General features: G+C 38.7%; 1 protein-coding gene across 5 annotated transcripts in view; it reads right to left on the reverse strand.

Moving 5' to 3' along the window:
* The window catches only part of HERC3 (HECT and RLD domain containing E3 ubiquitin protein ligase 3), a 111,746-nt gene that overhangs the window by 19,196 nt on the left and 74,470 nt on the right, over positions 1 to 18,080 (reverse strand). For all 5 annotated transcript variants that reach the window (XM_030313438.1, XM_030313441.1, XM_030313440.1 and 2 more), the window contains 7 exons: positions 12,729 to 12,752; positions 12,548 to 12,637; positions 11,149 to 11,319; positions 9,331 to 9,474; positions 7,797 to 7,963; positions 5,369 to 5,435; positions 4,792 to 4,874 (listed from right to left, as the gene is read on the reverse strand). In XM_030313438.1, coding sequence (XP_030169298.1) covers positions 4,792 to 4,874; positions 5,369 to 5,435; positions 7,797 to 7,963; positions 9,331 to 9,474; positions 11,149 to 11,319; positions 12,548 to 12,637; positions 12,729 to 12,752 — 746 coding nt within the window. The remainder of the gene's footprint in view (positions 1 to 4,791; positions 4,875 to 5,368; positions 5,436 to 7,796; positions 7,964 to 9,330; positions 9,475 to 11,148; positions 11,320 to 12,547; positions 12,638 to 12,728; positions 12,753 to 18,080) is intronic.

Here is an 18,080-nt window from a genome sequence, read left to right on the forward strand (position 1 = left end):
AGAGACACATTTGCACGTGCACACATGTACACAAACATTTTTTATTGAGGAGAAAGTCACATAACATAAAATTAACCATTTAAATGAACAATTCAGTGGCATTTAGTACATTCACAACATTGTCCACTTCTAATTCACAGTAAAATGCATCAAAGCTGTGCAGAATATGTAAAGTAGACTATGTGTGGAAGAAATGCAAAATTTTACAAATGCAAGATAATTTATTACTTTTTTTTAGGAGAATACTTAGTGCTTATAAGGATTAGGTAAAATGAGTACTCTCATACACTGATGATAACGTGTAAGTTGTATATAATTCATTAGCAAAATCAATTTAGCAAAAACATTTATCAACTGATTCAAAATGATATACACTAATTCAATTTCATCCTTGGGATATTATCCATTAAAAAAGCAATTTTAAAGGCAAACAAAGAAAGCTTTATACACAAAAGATGCTTGAAAAGTCTTATTAAAAATGAAGGAGGAAGGAGAGAAATAAAAAAGAACATAGAAGCCAAATACCCCAAAGTGAGAGAACAGAACACACACATTCACAAGGCAGACTGTGTAGTCATTATTAAAGGTATCCATGAGGGCTTTGTAATGATATGCTAAATATAAGCATCGTCTCAAGCTAAGTTTAAAAATTCAGACATATAATTTTACACATATATAGTACATTTTCACCTAAGCCAACTTTGTTTTTTTTTAAACTGCATAGTGTTCCTGAAAGGAAAACAGCAAACTCTTCTAAGTCATTTTTCATACTGGGTTAGGGAGGGGGTGGTGGATGGAAACTCAAGTTCTGGTCTTGGCATCTATGGGGCAATGTGCTGACATTTATGGAGCACAGGCTCTCACTCAAAATGCCTGGCTTTGAATCCTGCCTCTGGCCCTGAATCCTAGATTTCTAGCTGTGTAACCTTGAACAGTTACTTATGCCTCTCTGTGGCTCAGTTTCTGCATCTGTAAAGTGGAGAGGATTACATCTGAAGTTCTTAGTATAGTGCTGGACAAATATTAAGTACTCAAGAAATGTTACTGGCGTTTTAACCATCTGCTATTCCCGTAACAGCCCAATGCAAATACAAGGTAGATCTTAAAGATTACACCTCTTAGAGACCATCTGAAGAGCTCAACTCAAGTCTTTGAGCAGTCCTAACTTCAGTAGATGTTAAGGACCTGGAAGTGTTTGTCATGTATGAGTTTTATTCTCAGGTTCTTTCTATGGAATCAGGATGCTCTTTGGAGCACCTACTTTAAGCCTGGCATGCCTCACTGTGTGATCTTTTTACTACGCTCCCCATCCCTTTTTTGATATGACAGAAATGGGGGAAGACATCAACTGCATTTAATTTGACTACATTAAATTGAAGTCAATTTGGGGGAATCTAGAATGATACATACATTTTTCATTAATGGTAATAACACCATGTTACACAGTATGAGAAATACTTAACCATGAGTGGTCATTATCCAGATGTGATTACCAGCTGTGGCAAGATTTGGCTAGGGTGTAGCCACCAGCAATCACCCACGGATATTCTTTTACTTGGATGCTTGTAACTCATTTGCCTGTCTGAAGCTCTTATCCAAGGACAGAATGCAATTTTAAGACCAAATGGAATACAATAAATTATGGATTAAGAATTGGTACCTTTCTGGCATTTTCCTCCAGGGCAGCGGTGACAGCAAATAACTAACTGGTAAGTCAATAAAAATAACTTCAATGTGAGCAGTATCTGTGTACTCAACTGCCCAAGTTAAAATCCAGAAGGTATTATTCTTATATAGTTCTTTTATCTACTTTTCTTAGACCCATCTAATAAATAACCAAAAGGACCCCAATCCTCTCTGATGAGATTATGACATATAATAGACAAAAGGAAAAAACAGCTGCAATGATTAATCTTGCACAGTTGTAGGCAACATTTCTTACAAGGATCTCAAAATGTTTTACTGATATGATTTCTACTTTTGCAGCATAAAATAAAAAGAATAGAAATTCACTCGTGTCTCTCTAGTTGTCCCTAACCATGACAGTGATACTAAGTAATGTGGCAGTAATCACACTAAGTTCTCAGAAGCTTCTCTAATAGGTAACTGTGTGACAGAAACAAGGTCTGCCTCCCGACACAACTACAAAGCCATGTACAATAACACCTAAAACAGCATGGATGAGTTCGCTATGTGCTCAATGAGTGCTAGTGACCCAGAAAAGCCAAAACCTAAACTTCACCAAAGACAGAAGCTGTTCCACACTTTAAACTCAAACACAGTATACTGGCAGTCAAAGCAGGGATCTGCCACACTCTGCCCGGCAATATTTAAAACCATAGCAGTCTGCATTGTACAAAGACTTGAACACTTCTGAAGCTACTCTTTAGAACGTCATGGTAATAGAATAATGGAGTTTCACAATACAAGTGAAAGAATGATGTGGGTTTCCTTCTTTTTACTCTCTTAAATTTATGTATTATCGTTCCTTTAAGGAAACTGTGTGCCATCAGAACATCCTTATTGAAAAATGTGTTGTAGGAGCATCCCTGAAGTCAATTAGAGTCAAACAAGTGCAAAGGAGGAGGACAGGAACCCACATGCCTTGTAAAGAAAAGCACGTTCTTCCACACTGACTCAGCACCACTCTTGGGCTTAAGCATTGTCCGTGAGTGTGTATGTGTCAGCAACAGATATAAACAGTGGAGAAAGAAAAGAAGAAGAACAAAGAAAGTGTCCCAGGAACCTATTTCTATCATGCAACTCCTTTGCTCACAAACCAACAGTGGTGTCTTACTACCTGCTGAATGAAGTCCACACCTAATTTCCAAAGACTTCTACAAACTAACCCCCAAGGCTAAGCTAGTGTGAGTCCTCCAAATGAAGTCCCCCAGCAATGCCCCCACGCTCCACTCAGTCACTGTTCTCTCCCTGAAATAACAACAAAGATTTAGCCACCACTTTATGGAGCACCTTTCACTTTTTACTGTGGTCTCTGCCTCTATCTGTTATTCAATCTTAGTAGGCTTCCTAACCTAGCTCTATGCTGTATCTGTCCTCCCGGGTGCACAGGTACGTCTGTCCCAAGTTGATTTCTCCGAACTCCTTTAGATTCAACCACCCAAATGAGTCTTTTTATTTCACTTCCGAAATACGGTTGCATGTGAGAACAGCTTACACCCTAAACAAACTGTGTTATATTTCAGTATTCCTGCGTAGCTTGTCTCTGAACTATTCAATCCAATTGTTGATTCAAAGAAATGTCTATTGAATAAGGACAAATAGTGGGTGACAGAGAGAGAAGCAGACACACAAAGAGAGAAAAACTCACCCAGAAAGAGAGAGGGAAAAAAAGCAGAGACAAAAAGTACTTTAAGAGAAATGCTTTTATAAAGATATGAAAGAGCTGTAAGTCCCAAATGCGTCGACTGCAGACTACATCACAAATCGCCTATGCCTGCACTAGACCACTGCCCAACCCAGTATATCAAACAGAGAGCTTTATGATGACTCATCATAACATAAAGACATTCTGAATGTTCCCCTCCTTGGGCCTCCTGCCTAGCCCATTGTTAGCTTCTAAAAAAAGATGCACACATTATCTTGTCTGAAACCTGATACAAAAGCTCAGACATCCTTTGAAAAACTAAAGGCAGATACCTACATACATAGGTTATAAAACAATCATCAAAACTAAAAGAGAAATCTCCTGGGCCAAAAACTCCCCTCTATGATCTGCCATAAATTTCCTAATTCTAAAAATATTATCAGATTATATGGAATATATAAGCTGTTGTTGTTTTTTTTTTTTAAGTTTATTTATTTATTTTTAAGAGACAGAGAGTGTGAGTGCACATAAGCCGGGGACAGGCAGAGAGGGAGACAGAATTCTAAGCAGGCTCTGCACTGACAGCACAGAGACCGATGCAGGGCTTGAACTCAAGAACTGAGATCATTACCTGAGTTGAAATCAAGAGTCAAGACGCTTAACCAACTAAGCCACCCAACTGCCCCTATAAGCCTGTTTATATATTTTTTAAAAAGTAGGGCGCCTGGGTGGCGCAGTCGGTTAAGCGTCCGACTTCAGCCAGGTCACGATCTCGCGGTCCGTGAGTTCGAGCCCCGCGTCAGGCTCTGGGCTGATGGCTCAGAGCCTGGAGCCTGTTTCTGATTCTGTGTCTCCCTCTCTCTCTGCCCCTCCCCCGTTCATGCTCTGTCTCTCTCTGTCCCAAAAATAAATAAACGTTGAAAAAAAAAAATTAAAAAAAAAAAAAAGTGGATCATAAGCTGTTAACAAAACACCAATGTTATGCAGATAACAAAAGGACAGTACTTTTAGCTCCAAGAGATTCTTACTGAGTTTTGGTTGAAACCCCTACCTGACATAAGAGTAGCCTCTATAATAGGTTCCTGGAGTCAAGGTAATTTCATCATCTGAAGCCACTTTTGTTGGGCACTTACTTTCCCCAAAGGTGAGGCTTCCTAGTCTGGAAGGCTAACATGACAGAGAAGGTTACTGAATGTTACATGAGACCACACGATCCTCTAGCTGTCTTTCAAAATGTGAAAGGATGCAAGAAGAGGTCTGGTTTTTTAGATCTACAACAGTTATCTCCTGAATCTTGGTCTCGTGCTTCCTCTAATATTAAAAATTAATTACAATCTGCAAATTCTTGCTCTGTTACCCTTGCTTCCTCTGCAGAAGGGATTAAGGATTAACTTCAATCTTGGTCTTAAAAGTGCAGAGAAATAAAGTAGCAACATCTACAATAGTCCGAGGACAGGACTAACCTGTTTTCCTTGCGCACAGTCACTTTGTCTCCCCCAGGTATCAGCTTCTTCTGTTCAATCACTCCATAGCTTTCTCGACAAATCTATATTTAAGGAGGGAAAAAAAGAGATGTGTCAATTGTGTTCACCACTTATCTTTCTAGAATCCAAATGACTGCGAGAAGCTTTAGGAACAAATGTAGCTTAATCACTACTTATAATACAGAAAATTCTTGGGAAAAGAGAAAGAACCTGATTCAGAAAACATTGGCACCTTAAAAGATATCCTGTGTTTTAAGACATGCAGTGGCCAATAAATGCAATCAAAGAGAAAATGATATCAATTCTAGAAATCTATGTATCAAGAGTAAAGAGGATTAATGTTTCAGTAACTTTACACAGATGAATCATTCACTCATGTATTAAACATATTTACTCAACTCCTTTAACACTCAAGACACTATAACTAAAATAAAATTTGTTCAGAGGAGACCCTGAATTTATTCTTTGATTTGGAGAAAAACTAAATGTTAATTATGACTTGTGAGCACAATGAAAGAGAATGCCACAATCAGAAGTAAACTGTGGAAATCCTTACCGTGAAATTGAGGCAGAAAGTCTCCTCAATATCTTCCCCAGGGTAATCTAAAAGTTCTTGAAGACTCCTAATCATAGAATAATGGAGAAATGAAAAGAGGCAAGTTAGATACTGCAACAGGGTTTCTACCTCAGTCATATATCCAGATTGTTTGCAAGGAAAAACTAAAAGAAGATTCTAGGACAAACATCAATCCAGACTGACAGAAAATTGTGTTACTTATACCTGAAAAAAAAAAATATGGCAGTAGACCTGTAAGACATTAATTGTTCTCTTTTCCCACTGACAAGTCTTACTGGATTTGTGAAGAAACAATGATGGACTTAGATCTGACATACCTGTGTTCATTTAACCCTGGTATTGCTTGGAAGTCCATATGAGAACATGGTACTGCAGTGGCCCTACAGAATGTCTTCATCCACATGTATTAGAATAACCTTCCATCATAAAAAAGCCACAAAGTCACCTCATCTACGTAGGAATCGTAATGGCTTACTTGTTAATGCAAGGGGCTCTGTATGGTAAAGACACTCTAGTGTCTGTCATACTAAAGAACACAAACATGTACCCTGAAAACAAGAATATGTTTATGCCAGTAACGTTCACATCCTAGCTTTCAAGAGAATACATCCTTGTAACCAGACCTCATTCACACTTTCTTCTTTAGTGAGCTCCAAGTCTGACAATTCCATCAAGAGTGGCCCAGGAAGAAAATTCCTAGTGTGGAGTTTAAATCCACTCCCAGTTAACCACCCAAAATCATTACTTGAAATCTATCCTTAGCCAGGCTGGCAAAGTATATAGCACACACTTCAACTACTCTCTAGCCTTTTCCTTCAGTTACCCCCTGCCAGGGTCTCCTCTACTATTTTTTTCAAACTCCTTCTAAAGTTTTCTCTTCCTCTCTGTGCACCCATCCCTCCTATCCTTTATGGTTTCTCAGTGGTACTATCCAACACAGGTGGTGTGGCATTCTCATTTCCAGAGGGTACCTTAGAAATCACACTTCCTCTGTCTCCATCTTAAAAACAGTACTCTTTTCTAGAAAAGGGGATGTTACTTCCTATTGAAGCCAAAAGGATTATACTGTTTACAAAAATCCAAAGAAACAAGTTTTTTAAAATATATGTGATCTTATGCTAACTAAAATCAAGGCAGAAACACTCAGAAGAAAAGGGGTTTTTAAAGCCAGAAAGAGAACAACAAAAAAATATGGTTCCAAAGGGTGCCTGAGTGGCTCAGATGGTTAAGAGTCCGGCTTTGGCTCAGGTCATGATCTTGCAATCTATGAGTTCAAGCCCTGCATCGGGCTCTATGTTGACAGCTCAGAGTCTGGAGCCTGCTTTGGATTCTGTGTCTCCCTCTCTCTCTGCTTCTGCCCCACTCATACTCGCTCGCTCTCTCTCTCTCTCTCTCTCTCTCAAAAATAAATAAACATTAAAATGGGTATGTATATATATATGGCATATATATACATATATATGGCTCCACTACTCTGGAAAACAGTCTGGCAGTTCCTCAAAAGACTAAACACAGAGCTTCTATATGGCCCCAGTAATTCGACTCCTAGGTATACACCCAAGCGGAATGAAAACTTACATCCACACAAAAACTTGTACAAGAATGTCCACAGTAGCATCATCCATGATAGCCAAAAAGTGGAAACAACACAAATTTCCATCAACTATTAACTAATGAACGGATAAACAAAATGTGATATATACCCATGCAATGGAATATTATTTGCCAATAAAAGGCAATGAAGTACAGGCACATGTTATAACATGGATCAACCTTGAAAACATGCTGGGTTTGAAAGAAGCCAGACACAAAGGACCATAGATTATACGATTCCATTCATATGAAATATTCAGAACAGGCAAGTCTACACAGACAGAAAGTTAGGTTAGTTCTTGTCTAGGGCTTGGGGATGAGAAGACGGGATGACAACTAAGGAGCACCAAGTTTCTCTTTCAGGTAATGAAAATATTCTACAACTGCAGTGATAGCTATACAATCTGAATATACTACAAGTCACTGAATTTATACTTTAAACAAGTACCATGGTATTTGAATTATATCTCAATTAAAAAACTTTTTTAATGCTCCCTTTTCAATACTTTCTCCCTCTGTATTTCTGGACCATGACGAGTCTCTAAGTCTTTATTTTTTGTTCAGGATAAGGAAGGTTGGGATTATTTGGTACCCCTGGGCAACTATGACCTCCATTTTCCTTTTTTCCCCTCTGCCCTTGGGGTGCCACCAGCAATGCTTCAAGCAAAGAGTGGTGCATCTGCGTCTTAAGAGTCTAGCCCTATGTCTTGATAAGCTCAAGCTTGTCCGTGAGGTATTTTCAACCTTTAATCCTTGTGCCACAGGTAGTCAGAGCAATTCCCCACACCAATCTGCCTATCTTTTAGTTCTGTACCTTCCTTCAGTGGGTGACAGCTCCTTTAGATCTTCCAAGCCAGGCTTTACATTCAGTAACTTCTTGTAGAGAGCCAATGGGAAGTGGAGATCAACCACTGTGGAGTTGTAGATAGCTAGTCCACAGGTTATGCCGATCAAATGAAACCAGTTGTGCTCTACAAAACACTTTTCAATATGCATACAAATGTGTTAAAAAGAAAGGCAGTGCTTGCAGCCCTCCAAACACTCTGCCATTTACCTCAGAATACTTTCAATATAAAAGAATAAAGACCCCATTAATATTTAGTTACCTTCTGAAGCAGAGAAACACCCTGACAAAAGTTCAATTATCCCACCAAAAAATTCAATGCAAACAACGTTAAGCATTTACAGCTCCATCTGGAGACAGAGACAATAGCATATAATCTTCTGAAGCAATGCTATCCGATAGGACTTCGTGCAATGATGGAAACATTCTATTCCGTGCTATACAATACTGTAGCCACCAGCTACACCCACTGAACACTTGAAATGTGGCCAGCACAACTTTGAAAATAAATCTTAAATATTATTTACTTTTTTTTTAATGTTTATTTATTTTTGAGAGAGAGACAGAGCACAAGCAGGGGAGGGGCAGAGAGAGAGGGAGACACAGAATCCGAAGCAGGCTCCAGGCTCTGGGCTGTCAGCACAGAGCCTGACACAGGGCTCGAACTCATAGACTGTTGAGATCATGACCTAAGCCGAAGTTGGATGCTTAACCAACTGAGCCACCCAGGCTCCCCATTACATATTATTTAATTTTAATAAAATACGATTTAAATTTAAGTGGCCACGTGTGGGTAATAGTTACCTTTTTAGAACAGTGCAGATCTAGGGAGAAAACTCCAAAAGGAAAAAGAACTAGGGATGCCTGGGTGGCTCAGTCAGTTAGCATCCAACTCTTGGTTTTGACTCAGGTCATGAACTCACAGTTCGTGGGTTCGAGTTCCGCATCAGGCTCTACACTGACAGCACAGAACCTAGTTGGGATTCTCTCTCTGCCCCTCCCCCACTTGTTCTCTCTGTCTCTCTCAAAATAAAAAAAAAAAAAAAAAGAAAAGAAAACAAGAACTAAATTATAGTCTGGTTAAAAACGGATGCCATTGAAAGTTTAGCTCTTCTACTGAATTTCCAAAAATACAGTGTGTGCATGTATCTGTAGAAGTACTCACACACATACATACCACTGTTATTATTAAGCTGAGACATATTTGACTACCACTTTCCACATGTTATAAAACCCATTTCTTTATCACACTGTGTTCTTTTTACCCTTCAAAGAGTAACAAAACCTGGGATCTTAACTACTAGAAAGGGAAATGGGGCTGATGAGTGACAAAACATGAGATCTTGGCAACAAGTGAAATATGAAGACTAGATACGCTATTGGATTGTTTAAATTATCTTTGTTATGCTCCCCTTGGCAAAGTCAGAAGTCAGGAGATCGGTCTGACCACAAAAAGAAAAGTTTAATTCAATCCATCTGTTTAACTGCAATATCACTAACTTACAGTATCTGAAAACCACAAGAGATTTGAATCCTGATAGTAGGTAAACATTCCGTAGATAGGATTCAAAAGTTCTTTTAACAGTAAAAGAAAGAACTCCTTTGTGACACCGCCAGCATCCACTGCTTCTTCGCCATCAAAGATTACCTTAAAATAATGAAAGCAGAATTAATACTTCAGGGAACTCTTTGATGTTTTATCTTTTTTTTTTAAAGCAAACTCCTTCCAAAGTCAGGACAAAGGAAGGGATATATAACAGACAATACATTGACACAATGAACACTGCAAGGTGTATCTACTTATTAGTAACAAGGCACTTACACACAAAATTTTTCCTAGGTACTCCAAGGGATACAAAGGAAGTCAGAAGTTTACCATATGTCCATGGAAAGTTTACCATCTATTTGGGGCAGTGAGGCAAATATAAAATAATCAAATGAGAACACATTTTATTTTCAAAGAGTCAAATATACTGAGAGGTAAATGTTCTGGCACACAGAGAAAAGCAATGATTAATTTGGATAAAGGAACACTTTCTGGAAAAAATCTTTCTCAGTGGGGCTCCTGCAGTAACTGATGCTTATGGAAGTGAGGAGGGCATTCTAAGGAAGCACAGACCTGGGTTCTGTGAGAGGCTATAAACAGATCTACATGGGGCATCCTGGACCCACAATGACCATCACAGTAAAAACTGCAGCAAACCAACAAATGAGATTCATTGAGAGTTTGTTACATGCCAGCACTTAAACTCTATTAACCTAATCCTCAGAACAGTCTGATGCATAGCCATTACTATTATCATCTCCATTGTACAGGCAAGGGCTCAGAAACAGAGCTAAAAATAGCATTTGAGAAAGTGTACCCTTGTGGGTGAGTTCAAGGTTGCCAAGAGTAGGACAAAAGAAAAGGTAGAGACAGACACTAGGACCCCGATTCTATGTATGCCAGCAGAAGATTTAACTCAGACATGCTACAAAGCAACAAGTGTCTCATCTGAATTACTAATTGAAAACAGGGGCAAAGGGACAACCCCCCCCCCCCCCCCCCCCGCCTTTGCAATATCAAAAATCTAACCCATAAGTTCCAGGAAGAATTCCCAGGCAGACTGATGTTACTCATGGTATGTTCTGAAAGGGTGACAATAGCATGAAGACCATCAGTCTCTTGCCTACTGCCTTTTGGAAATTGGAAATAGGAATGGCAATGGAGATCTGGAAATCATCTGAAGGGAAAGATAAATGATTTAAAACAACTTCAAATAATTCATTAAATACTAATCAAACACCTACTATGTAACCAAGAATTGTGTTAAGCCCTGGGAATATAATAAGTGGTAACAAACATGCATAGTCCATGAGGAAAGAAAAAACAGTAATTCAATAACTTCAGGGTACTAAGAGCACTCATGATAGGTCAACAGCTTCCCAGACAATTTCACTCCTTTTTATTCTACCTTTTTCCTTCTTTCTCTCCAATCTTTGACAACCAAAGCTAGATGCTGACTTGACAGTTTTACCTAGTTGAAGCTTTAGTTTTGCTAGTTTGCTTGTTTCTGGTAGAGTTGGAGCAGGGTCACTGAAGAGAACGGACAAAGAAAGCCCTATAATCCCTCAAGTAATCCTCTGGCATCCTTATCTGATGTTATGTTGAGATATTCTGTTTGATTTGACAAAAGGAGGTGATTAAATGATTGCAAAATGAATGAAAGACCTTAAGAATGGCTGTACTCCATAATTTTAATGATAAGACCTCTGCTGTTTCATCACCCCTGTTTAAAGAAAACCTTGGAAGTCATTTAGAGGAATAGAATGAAGGGCTCACTTTGAGAGGCTTTTTCAAATCAATGTCGGAATGAATGCTCAGCTCTCTTAGGGCATCTCCAACAAGATTGTTCCTGCGAACGTGAAGGACCAGGAAGGGGCTTCTGGCCAGCAGAGGCTCCAAGGTGAGAAGCATGAAGACATTCTGCAGGTTGGCTCCGTTGACTGCCACCTGGAACATCACATCGAAGAACACAATTACTCAGTGTCTTTGTAAGTGCAGACCGCAGCCGGCTGTGCCTTTGGACCTGGGGTGGTGGGGAGCAGGCTGATTGCATCTCCGTTTTGTTATTTCTGATTTTCCAAGTTGCTCATGTTTACAAAACACACAAATCTTTCTAATCTGAACCAAAAGAAATTAAATGAAACAGATGAAGCATATGACCCATAACCAGTTCCATGAAAATGACTGAGACCAGCTAATTAAGACTGAAATAATCATCAGAGTACAAGAAACATGATGGAGAGTTGGTAAAAACCATGACTCTCAAAATAGCAGGAAAAGAAACCTAAGAACCACTTGTTAAATGGTTTTTATTCTTTGAAACTGTCCACTTTCTCTGGAAAACCTTTACATTGACAATAACATGGATAAGTCACTGTGAAAACAGATACTTATATACAGATACACACAGAAAGCAAGAAAAAGACAGATGGAGAGAAAGAGAGGGATGAACGGAGTAATAGATCTACCAACAGTAGGAAGGTAGATCTGAATTGCTAATTCACAAAATGTCTTTGTAGACTTCTCAAAATCAATTCTATTTTATAATAAAAATGTGTATTTAAATTAATAAATAAATTAAATCTCTGTAACTTAAGTTTTTATTCAATAAAGAATTACCAAGCTCCATTTAATTATCACTCTGTCTCTACCAAGGGCAGCAAACGACGGCCTGCAGACCAAATCCAGCTTGCTGCCTGTTTTTGTACAGCTCTTGAAATAACAATTTTTTTTCATTTTTAAATGACTGGAAAAAAAATGAAAAAAAAAAAGAATATTTCACATGTGAAAATTATATAAAATTCAAATTTCAGTATACAGAACATTTGATAGGCATAATGTCATGCTCATTCATTTACTTACTGTCCGTCACACTTTCTGTGCTACCACACAGATAGTTGAATAGTTGAGACAGACTATATGGCCCACAAAGACTAAAATATTTCCTATGTGGCCCTTTATGAGAAGGCTTGTCAACCCCTGATCCAGGTAAACATGCATTCATGTATATGTGTTACATTCAACATAAAATTGCTGAAAAAATTTAAATAGTTCTAAAAAGTTATAATTGCCCCTCATCTAAATACACTCTCTCCTGTTAAGTTAAAGTTACAATTGAATGCTTTGGATAAACAAAACACAGTAAGAAGAGGAAATAATTTTTTAAATATGATACCTGCATCTGTAGTTCAGCATCAGTCTGTAACATTTTGGTCTTGGCTTGGGCATCAAAGATGAAAGGGTAGGAACAAAGTGTTACAGTATCCTAGAATAAAACATATTATTGGCAATATTACAGTGCTCCACAGAGAACAGTGCTGGATAAATATATAAGTAAATGAAAAAGGATCATTTACCTGTATTATAGATGGTCTAGCCTTCTGTATAAAGAAAAATAAAAAGTCTGTTACTTAGATTGCAAAACCTGAATTTTCTACTCCCTGAAAGTGTAAAATACAAACAACAAATCATATAACCTATCTATTTGGCCATGGAGAGAGCTAACACCATTTGAATGGCTGACTCGATTTTTGATAGAACATACCACATGTTTTGATGGGTATAAACTGAGAAAAAAATACAAAAACAATTATAAAAAATTTTAAAGACCTTTAAAGACCATTCACTGACTCCACAATTCACAGCATTAAAAGAATTCTCTTTTATAAGAAATCTAATTCTAAAACGGGAGCTTTACAACCTTGATTTCAGAGATTAATTTTGTTGGGTAAAGTGGATATTGCAGATTGCATTTTGTCAGCATGTTACATCTCCTTCTTACATACACACACACACACACACACACACACACACACACAGAGTTGCTTCTCTTAGAAGAAAACAAATATTTAGAAAGCTGTCCCTAACACAACATGTGAATTAGTGCTTGTTCTACAGAAGATATTTCATCAATATGTGAATAAATCTAAATGAAATTTTGAGCAAGGGAATAATAATAAATTTTTTAAAACCACAAATGAAGCCTATCTACAAGGTCTGTCACCATTTCGTTTACCAAGGGAAAAAAAGGAAATCTTTTTCCTGAAGGTTGTCAGGTTATATAACAAACATTATTTATTGATTTAATAGAAACAAAAACATCAACAATATATATCCTGTTGATCTGTACCAGTATTTCTAGAACAGAAAACTGCAGTCTTATTCTCAGAGATCTGAGAGTGCTCCATTAATTTTTAAAAATTCTGTGGGTTCTTTAAAATGATATCCTTAAACAAAATTAATGAAGATGCATTCTCAACAACTTCCTTATAGTAATTTTCATTTATTTTAAAGATCGCACTGGTATCATATACTTAATTGTCCAAGGGGAATGAAAAAGAAGAAAAGCAGTCTTCCTTTGTAAGTGATGCATTTGTGCCCAGGAAAAGGCCAGAACAGTCTTGGCCCGCTGCATGAAGGAAGGTTTAATAGCAGCTGAAAAGAGAATAGAGCTGAGTCATCTCAGGGCTGACAGGCCTGGGAACTCAAGCACCCAGGCCTGACAGTGTGCAGTTCCTCTCCACAATGCAACTGGGGTTTGGTTTCAGTAAGACGTTTTTGCTGTTCCATTTAATCATGAGGCTCATCTGCATTTTGATTTTACAGGTTTTTATTTAATTTGTAAGATATGGTTTGGTTCTATACCTGTTTAAAGGCTATTGAATAAGAAGTATATAACTAGCTCCTTTTGTGTTTGTTTGTATTTCAATGAAATAATTTAACAGCAATTTTAATTAAAATCCATCCTGTTAATTCTTTAGAACTAGGTTCCTTTAGGGATCTTGGAACATTTCCCTAGACTGAGAAACCCGAACTGGAGAGATGATTCCAGTCCAGTGAGACAAGGTATGGAATCACACATATATAATCCAGGCTAATTTCATTCTCATCCCTACATATCTAATTACTTTGTATTTAGGAACTGAAATCACTAAAATTTTTTAAAGCCCATATACCATCAAACAGCACTCCACAAAATGATCTTCTAGTCTAGGTACCTGAAAAAAGTATGAGCAGCCTAAGGAAGCAGGTTTATTTTACAACTGGTGGCAATATTCAGAATTTTCTAATCTTCCTCTCAGAAGAGATTATTTAAGCATTATTTGCTTATTCTCAAGGATAAGAAAGATCTTTAACATGTGTTGGCCTATAAAAGCAAGATAAAGCTTATAGGGGCGCCTGGGTGGCGCAGTCGGTTAAGCGTCCGACTTCAGCCAGGTCACGATCTCGCGGTCCGTGAGTTCGAGCCCCGCGTCAGGCTCTGGGCTGATGGCTCGGAGCCTGGAGCCTGTTTCCGATTCTGTGTCTCCCTCTCTCTCTGCCCCTCCCCCGTTCATGCTCTGTCTCTCTCTGTCCCAAAAATAAATAAACGTTGAAAAAAAAAAAATTTTAAAAAGCAAGATAAAGCTTTGAACACTTCAACTGTAAAAAGGACTGGGAGAGAAGTGACCACAGTGACTATAAAAACAGTTGCTGGCATTATGGCATCCTAGCTGTAAATACTTCAATACTGGTGTTTCTGTTAGGACAGCATAGTTATTTCAGACATCAATCAGGAGCTCTGTCTGCAGGTCCTGGCTCCACATCTCTGACTACCCTGCTGCCCCTCCCTGCAAGCCCTCCCAGGCACCTCTAGATCCACCTCTGCAGGCCTGGTCCCTCCCATCACCCTTTGCCTGACCCCTTCACCCCTGAAAGAGCCCAGTTTGGGAAGTAGGCCCATGTCTCTTCTGCAGAAGGAGAGCAGTTATAATGAGAGCAAGGTCACCATCCTCTCAGGTAGGTGGGCTGGCTGGAAAGAAACCCAGAACTGCCCCAGTTAGGAACCAGAGCCAAGGCCAGAGTTAACGGTCCGTAAGACCCTCCTCGTTCCAGGGGAGGACCACAGTGCCAGGTCTAAAGAAGGCAAAGGAAGAAAGGGTATTTGGTCAAAAGAAGGAGCCGACCCGTATGAAGGTCTACTTATACATCCTTGAAATCTGCTGAGAGTAGATCTTAAACATTCTCACCACACACACATACACACACAAAAGCAAACAAAATGAGTTAGGTATGTGATCGATACGTTAAGTAACTTGATCTTGGCAATCATTTCATAATGCATATCAAAAATAATCACATTGTATACTTTAAAAACATATAATTTTATTTGTCAAGTATTCATCAATAAAGGTGAGGGAAAATCCACTTATTATTCATTACCATCAATTAAAAGTAACTTAAGGGGCACCTGGGTGGCTCAGTCACTTGAGTATCTGACTTTGGTTCAGGTCATGATCTTGTGGTTCATGAGTTCGAGCCCCACATGGGCTCACTGCTGTCAGTGTGGAGCCCACTTCAGATCCTCTGTCTCCCCTTCTCTCTCTCTGCCCCTGCCCCACTCGTGCTCGCTCTCTCTCTCAAAAATAAATAAAATATTTTAAAAATAATAAGGGGCACCTGGATGGCGCAGTCAGTTGGGTGACCAACTTTGGCTCAGGTCATGATCTCACAGCTCATGAGTTTGAACCCCGTGTTGGGCTCTGTGCTGATGGCTGAGCCTGGAGCCTGCCTTGGATTCTATGTCTCCCTTTCTCTGTCCCTCCCCTGCTCACACATTATCTGTCTGTCTGTCTCTCTCTCTCAAAAATAAACATTAAAAATTAATAATAATAATAAAACACGGGTGCCTGGTTGGCTCAGTCTATTAAGCATCCGACTTCAGGTCATGATCTCACAGTCCAGGTTCAAGCCCCACACTGGACTCTTTGCTGACAGAGCCTGGAGCCTGCTTCAGATTCTGTGTCTCCCTCTCTCTCTGCCTCTCCCCCGGTCACAGTCTCTCGCTCTCTCTCTCTCAAAAATAAACATTAAAAAAATTTTAATGAAAGTAATTTAAAAAGTATATAAATTTATGTATGAAACAGGGGTGCCTGGCTAGTTCAGTCCATAGAGCATGTGACTCTTGATCCCAGGATCATGAGTTTAAGCCCCATGTTGGGCATGGAGACTACTTAATTAAAAAAAAAATTAATAAAATAAAATAAATTTACGTACAAAATAGCTTTAGCATTCTAGATTAAAACGCAAGACAGCACGAAATTTAAACTTCAATTTCTAATAATACTATACCTTATACAATAAAAGAAAAATCCACAGAAATCGCAAAAGGCCACACTATAATTTGACCTACTAATTTTCTACCTTTCTGTAATAACTACCTGCAATACTAAAGAAGAGATGAGCATCTGGTATTCAAGACCTATATGTGCTTATCATATGTTAAGAGAAAAAACGTAAAAAAGCTGTAGGGGCGTCTGGGTGGCTCAGTTGGTTAAGCATCCAACTCTGGATCTCAGCTCAGGTCATGATCTCATGGTTTATGAGACTGACCCCACATCGGACTCTGCACTGACAGCAGGGGCCTGCTTGGGATTCTGTCTCTCCCTCTTTCTACCCCTCCCCCACTAGTTCTCTCTCTCTCACTCAAAATAAATAAATAAACTTTAAAAAAGTTGTAGGGGCGCCTGGGTGGCTCAGTTGGTTAAGTGTCCGACTTCAGCTCAGGTCATATCACAGTTCATGAGTTTAGGCCCTGCATTGGGCTCTGTGCTGACAGCGCAAAGCCTGGAGCCTGCTCCAGATTCTGTGTGTGTGTGTCTCTCTCTCTGCCCCTCCCCTGCTCACATGCTCTCTCTTTCTCAAAGATAAATAAACATTAAAAAAAAAATTAAAACAAAAAAAAATTTGTAAAAGTTGCCCACTTAAGTACCTCCATTCACAGACTTCAATCATGATAATCCAGATTTCTAACACCAGCAACTTCTTTTTCAGCGTCAAAAAGAATTAGGGTTCATTAGAAGTATTTTATTCAGCATCCAGTCACAGAAAGGGCAGATTCAAAGTCAGAAGAATTGGCTTTTATGAAACTAACTAAATTGGTGGGAAAATTGTTGAACTTCTGTGGGCCTCCATTTCCTCACCTACAAACAAAACAGCCTAAATAATTCATAAAGCTTATTTCAGCTCTTAACATTTTATTTTGCCATGACTAGCTACTTGCAAGTTGATAAAACAGAAAAGCTTCTTTTTACAATTTCTAAATTAGCATGTGAAAGCAAGAGTTCATTGCTAGCCTGCACGTTATATTTCCCATGTAAACCCATTTAGAAGATTCTAACCCATTTTTATTGAAAAGTATTTTGTTTTTTCAAGGTCAAGGTTATAATAAAAGCTTATTAAAAACACATTACTGTGTCTAGCACTGATCATCTATTATTTGACAAAGCAAATAATCTTTCTTAGTTAAATAAACCTTATACTCCTTGTTATTAGAAACCACTACTGCACTACTGACCTCCAAAAACTCTACAGGGAAAATACTGCCTCAATGTAGTGATGTATCTGTTAAACTGGCCAGGATTCACACCAAATGTATCTGCTACACATGACTTCACTAAATATGGTGGCCAAATTATCATTCTGTTTTCTGACCTAACTCAAATGTATACATACTCCACAGATGGGAGGTCCTAAAAAGCCTTGCATAGGTCCCAAGCCAGTCTGCAATCAAACTGAGCAGCTCTTGCAGAGCCATGGTGACAGGCAGGAATCTTCAGTCCCTTGGATGGCTCATCTAACATATGCTGAGAGCTAGGTCGGGGATATGTGACATCTTCACACCCATAATCCCAAATCAGAGGTGGCCTACCGGGTTCAGGCACTGACAT

This window comes from Lynx canadensis, chromosome B1 (genome assembly GCF_007474595.2).
Source record: "Lynx canadensis isolate LIC74 chromosome B1, mLynCan4.pri.v2, whole genome shotgun sequence".
NCBI lineage: Eukaryota > Metazoa > Chordata > Mammalia > Carnivora > Felidae > Lynx > Lynx canadensis.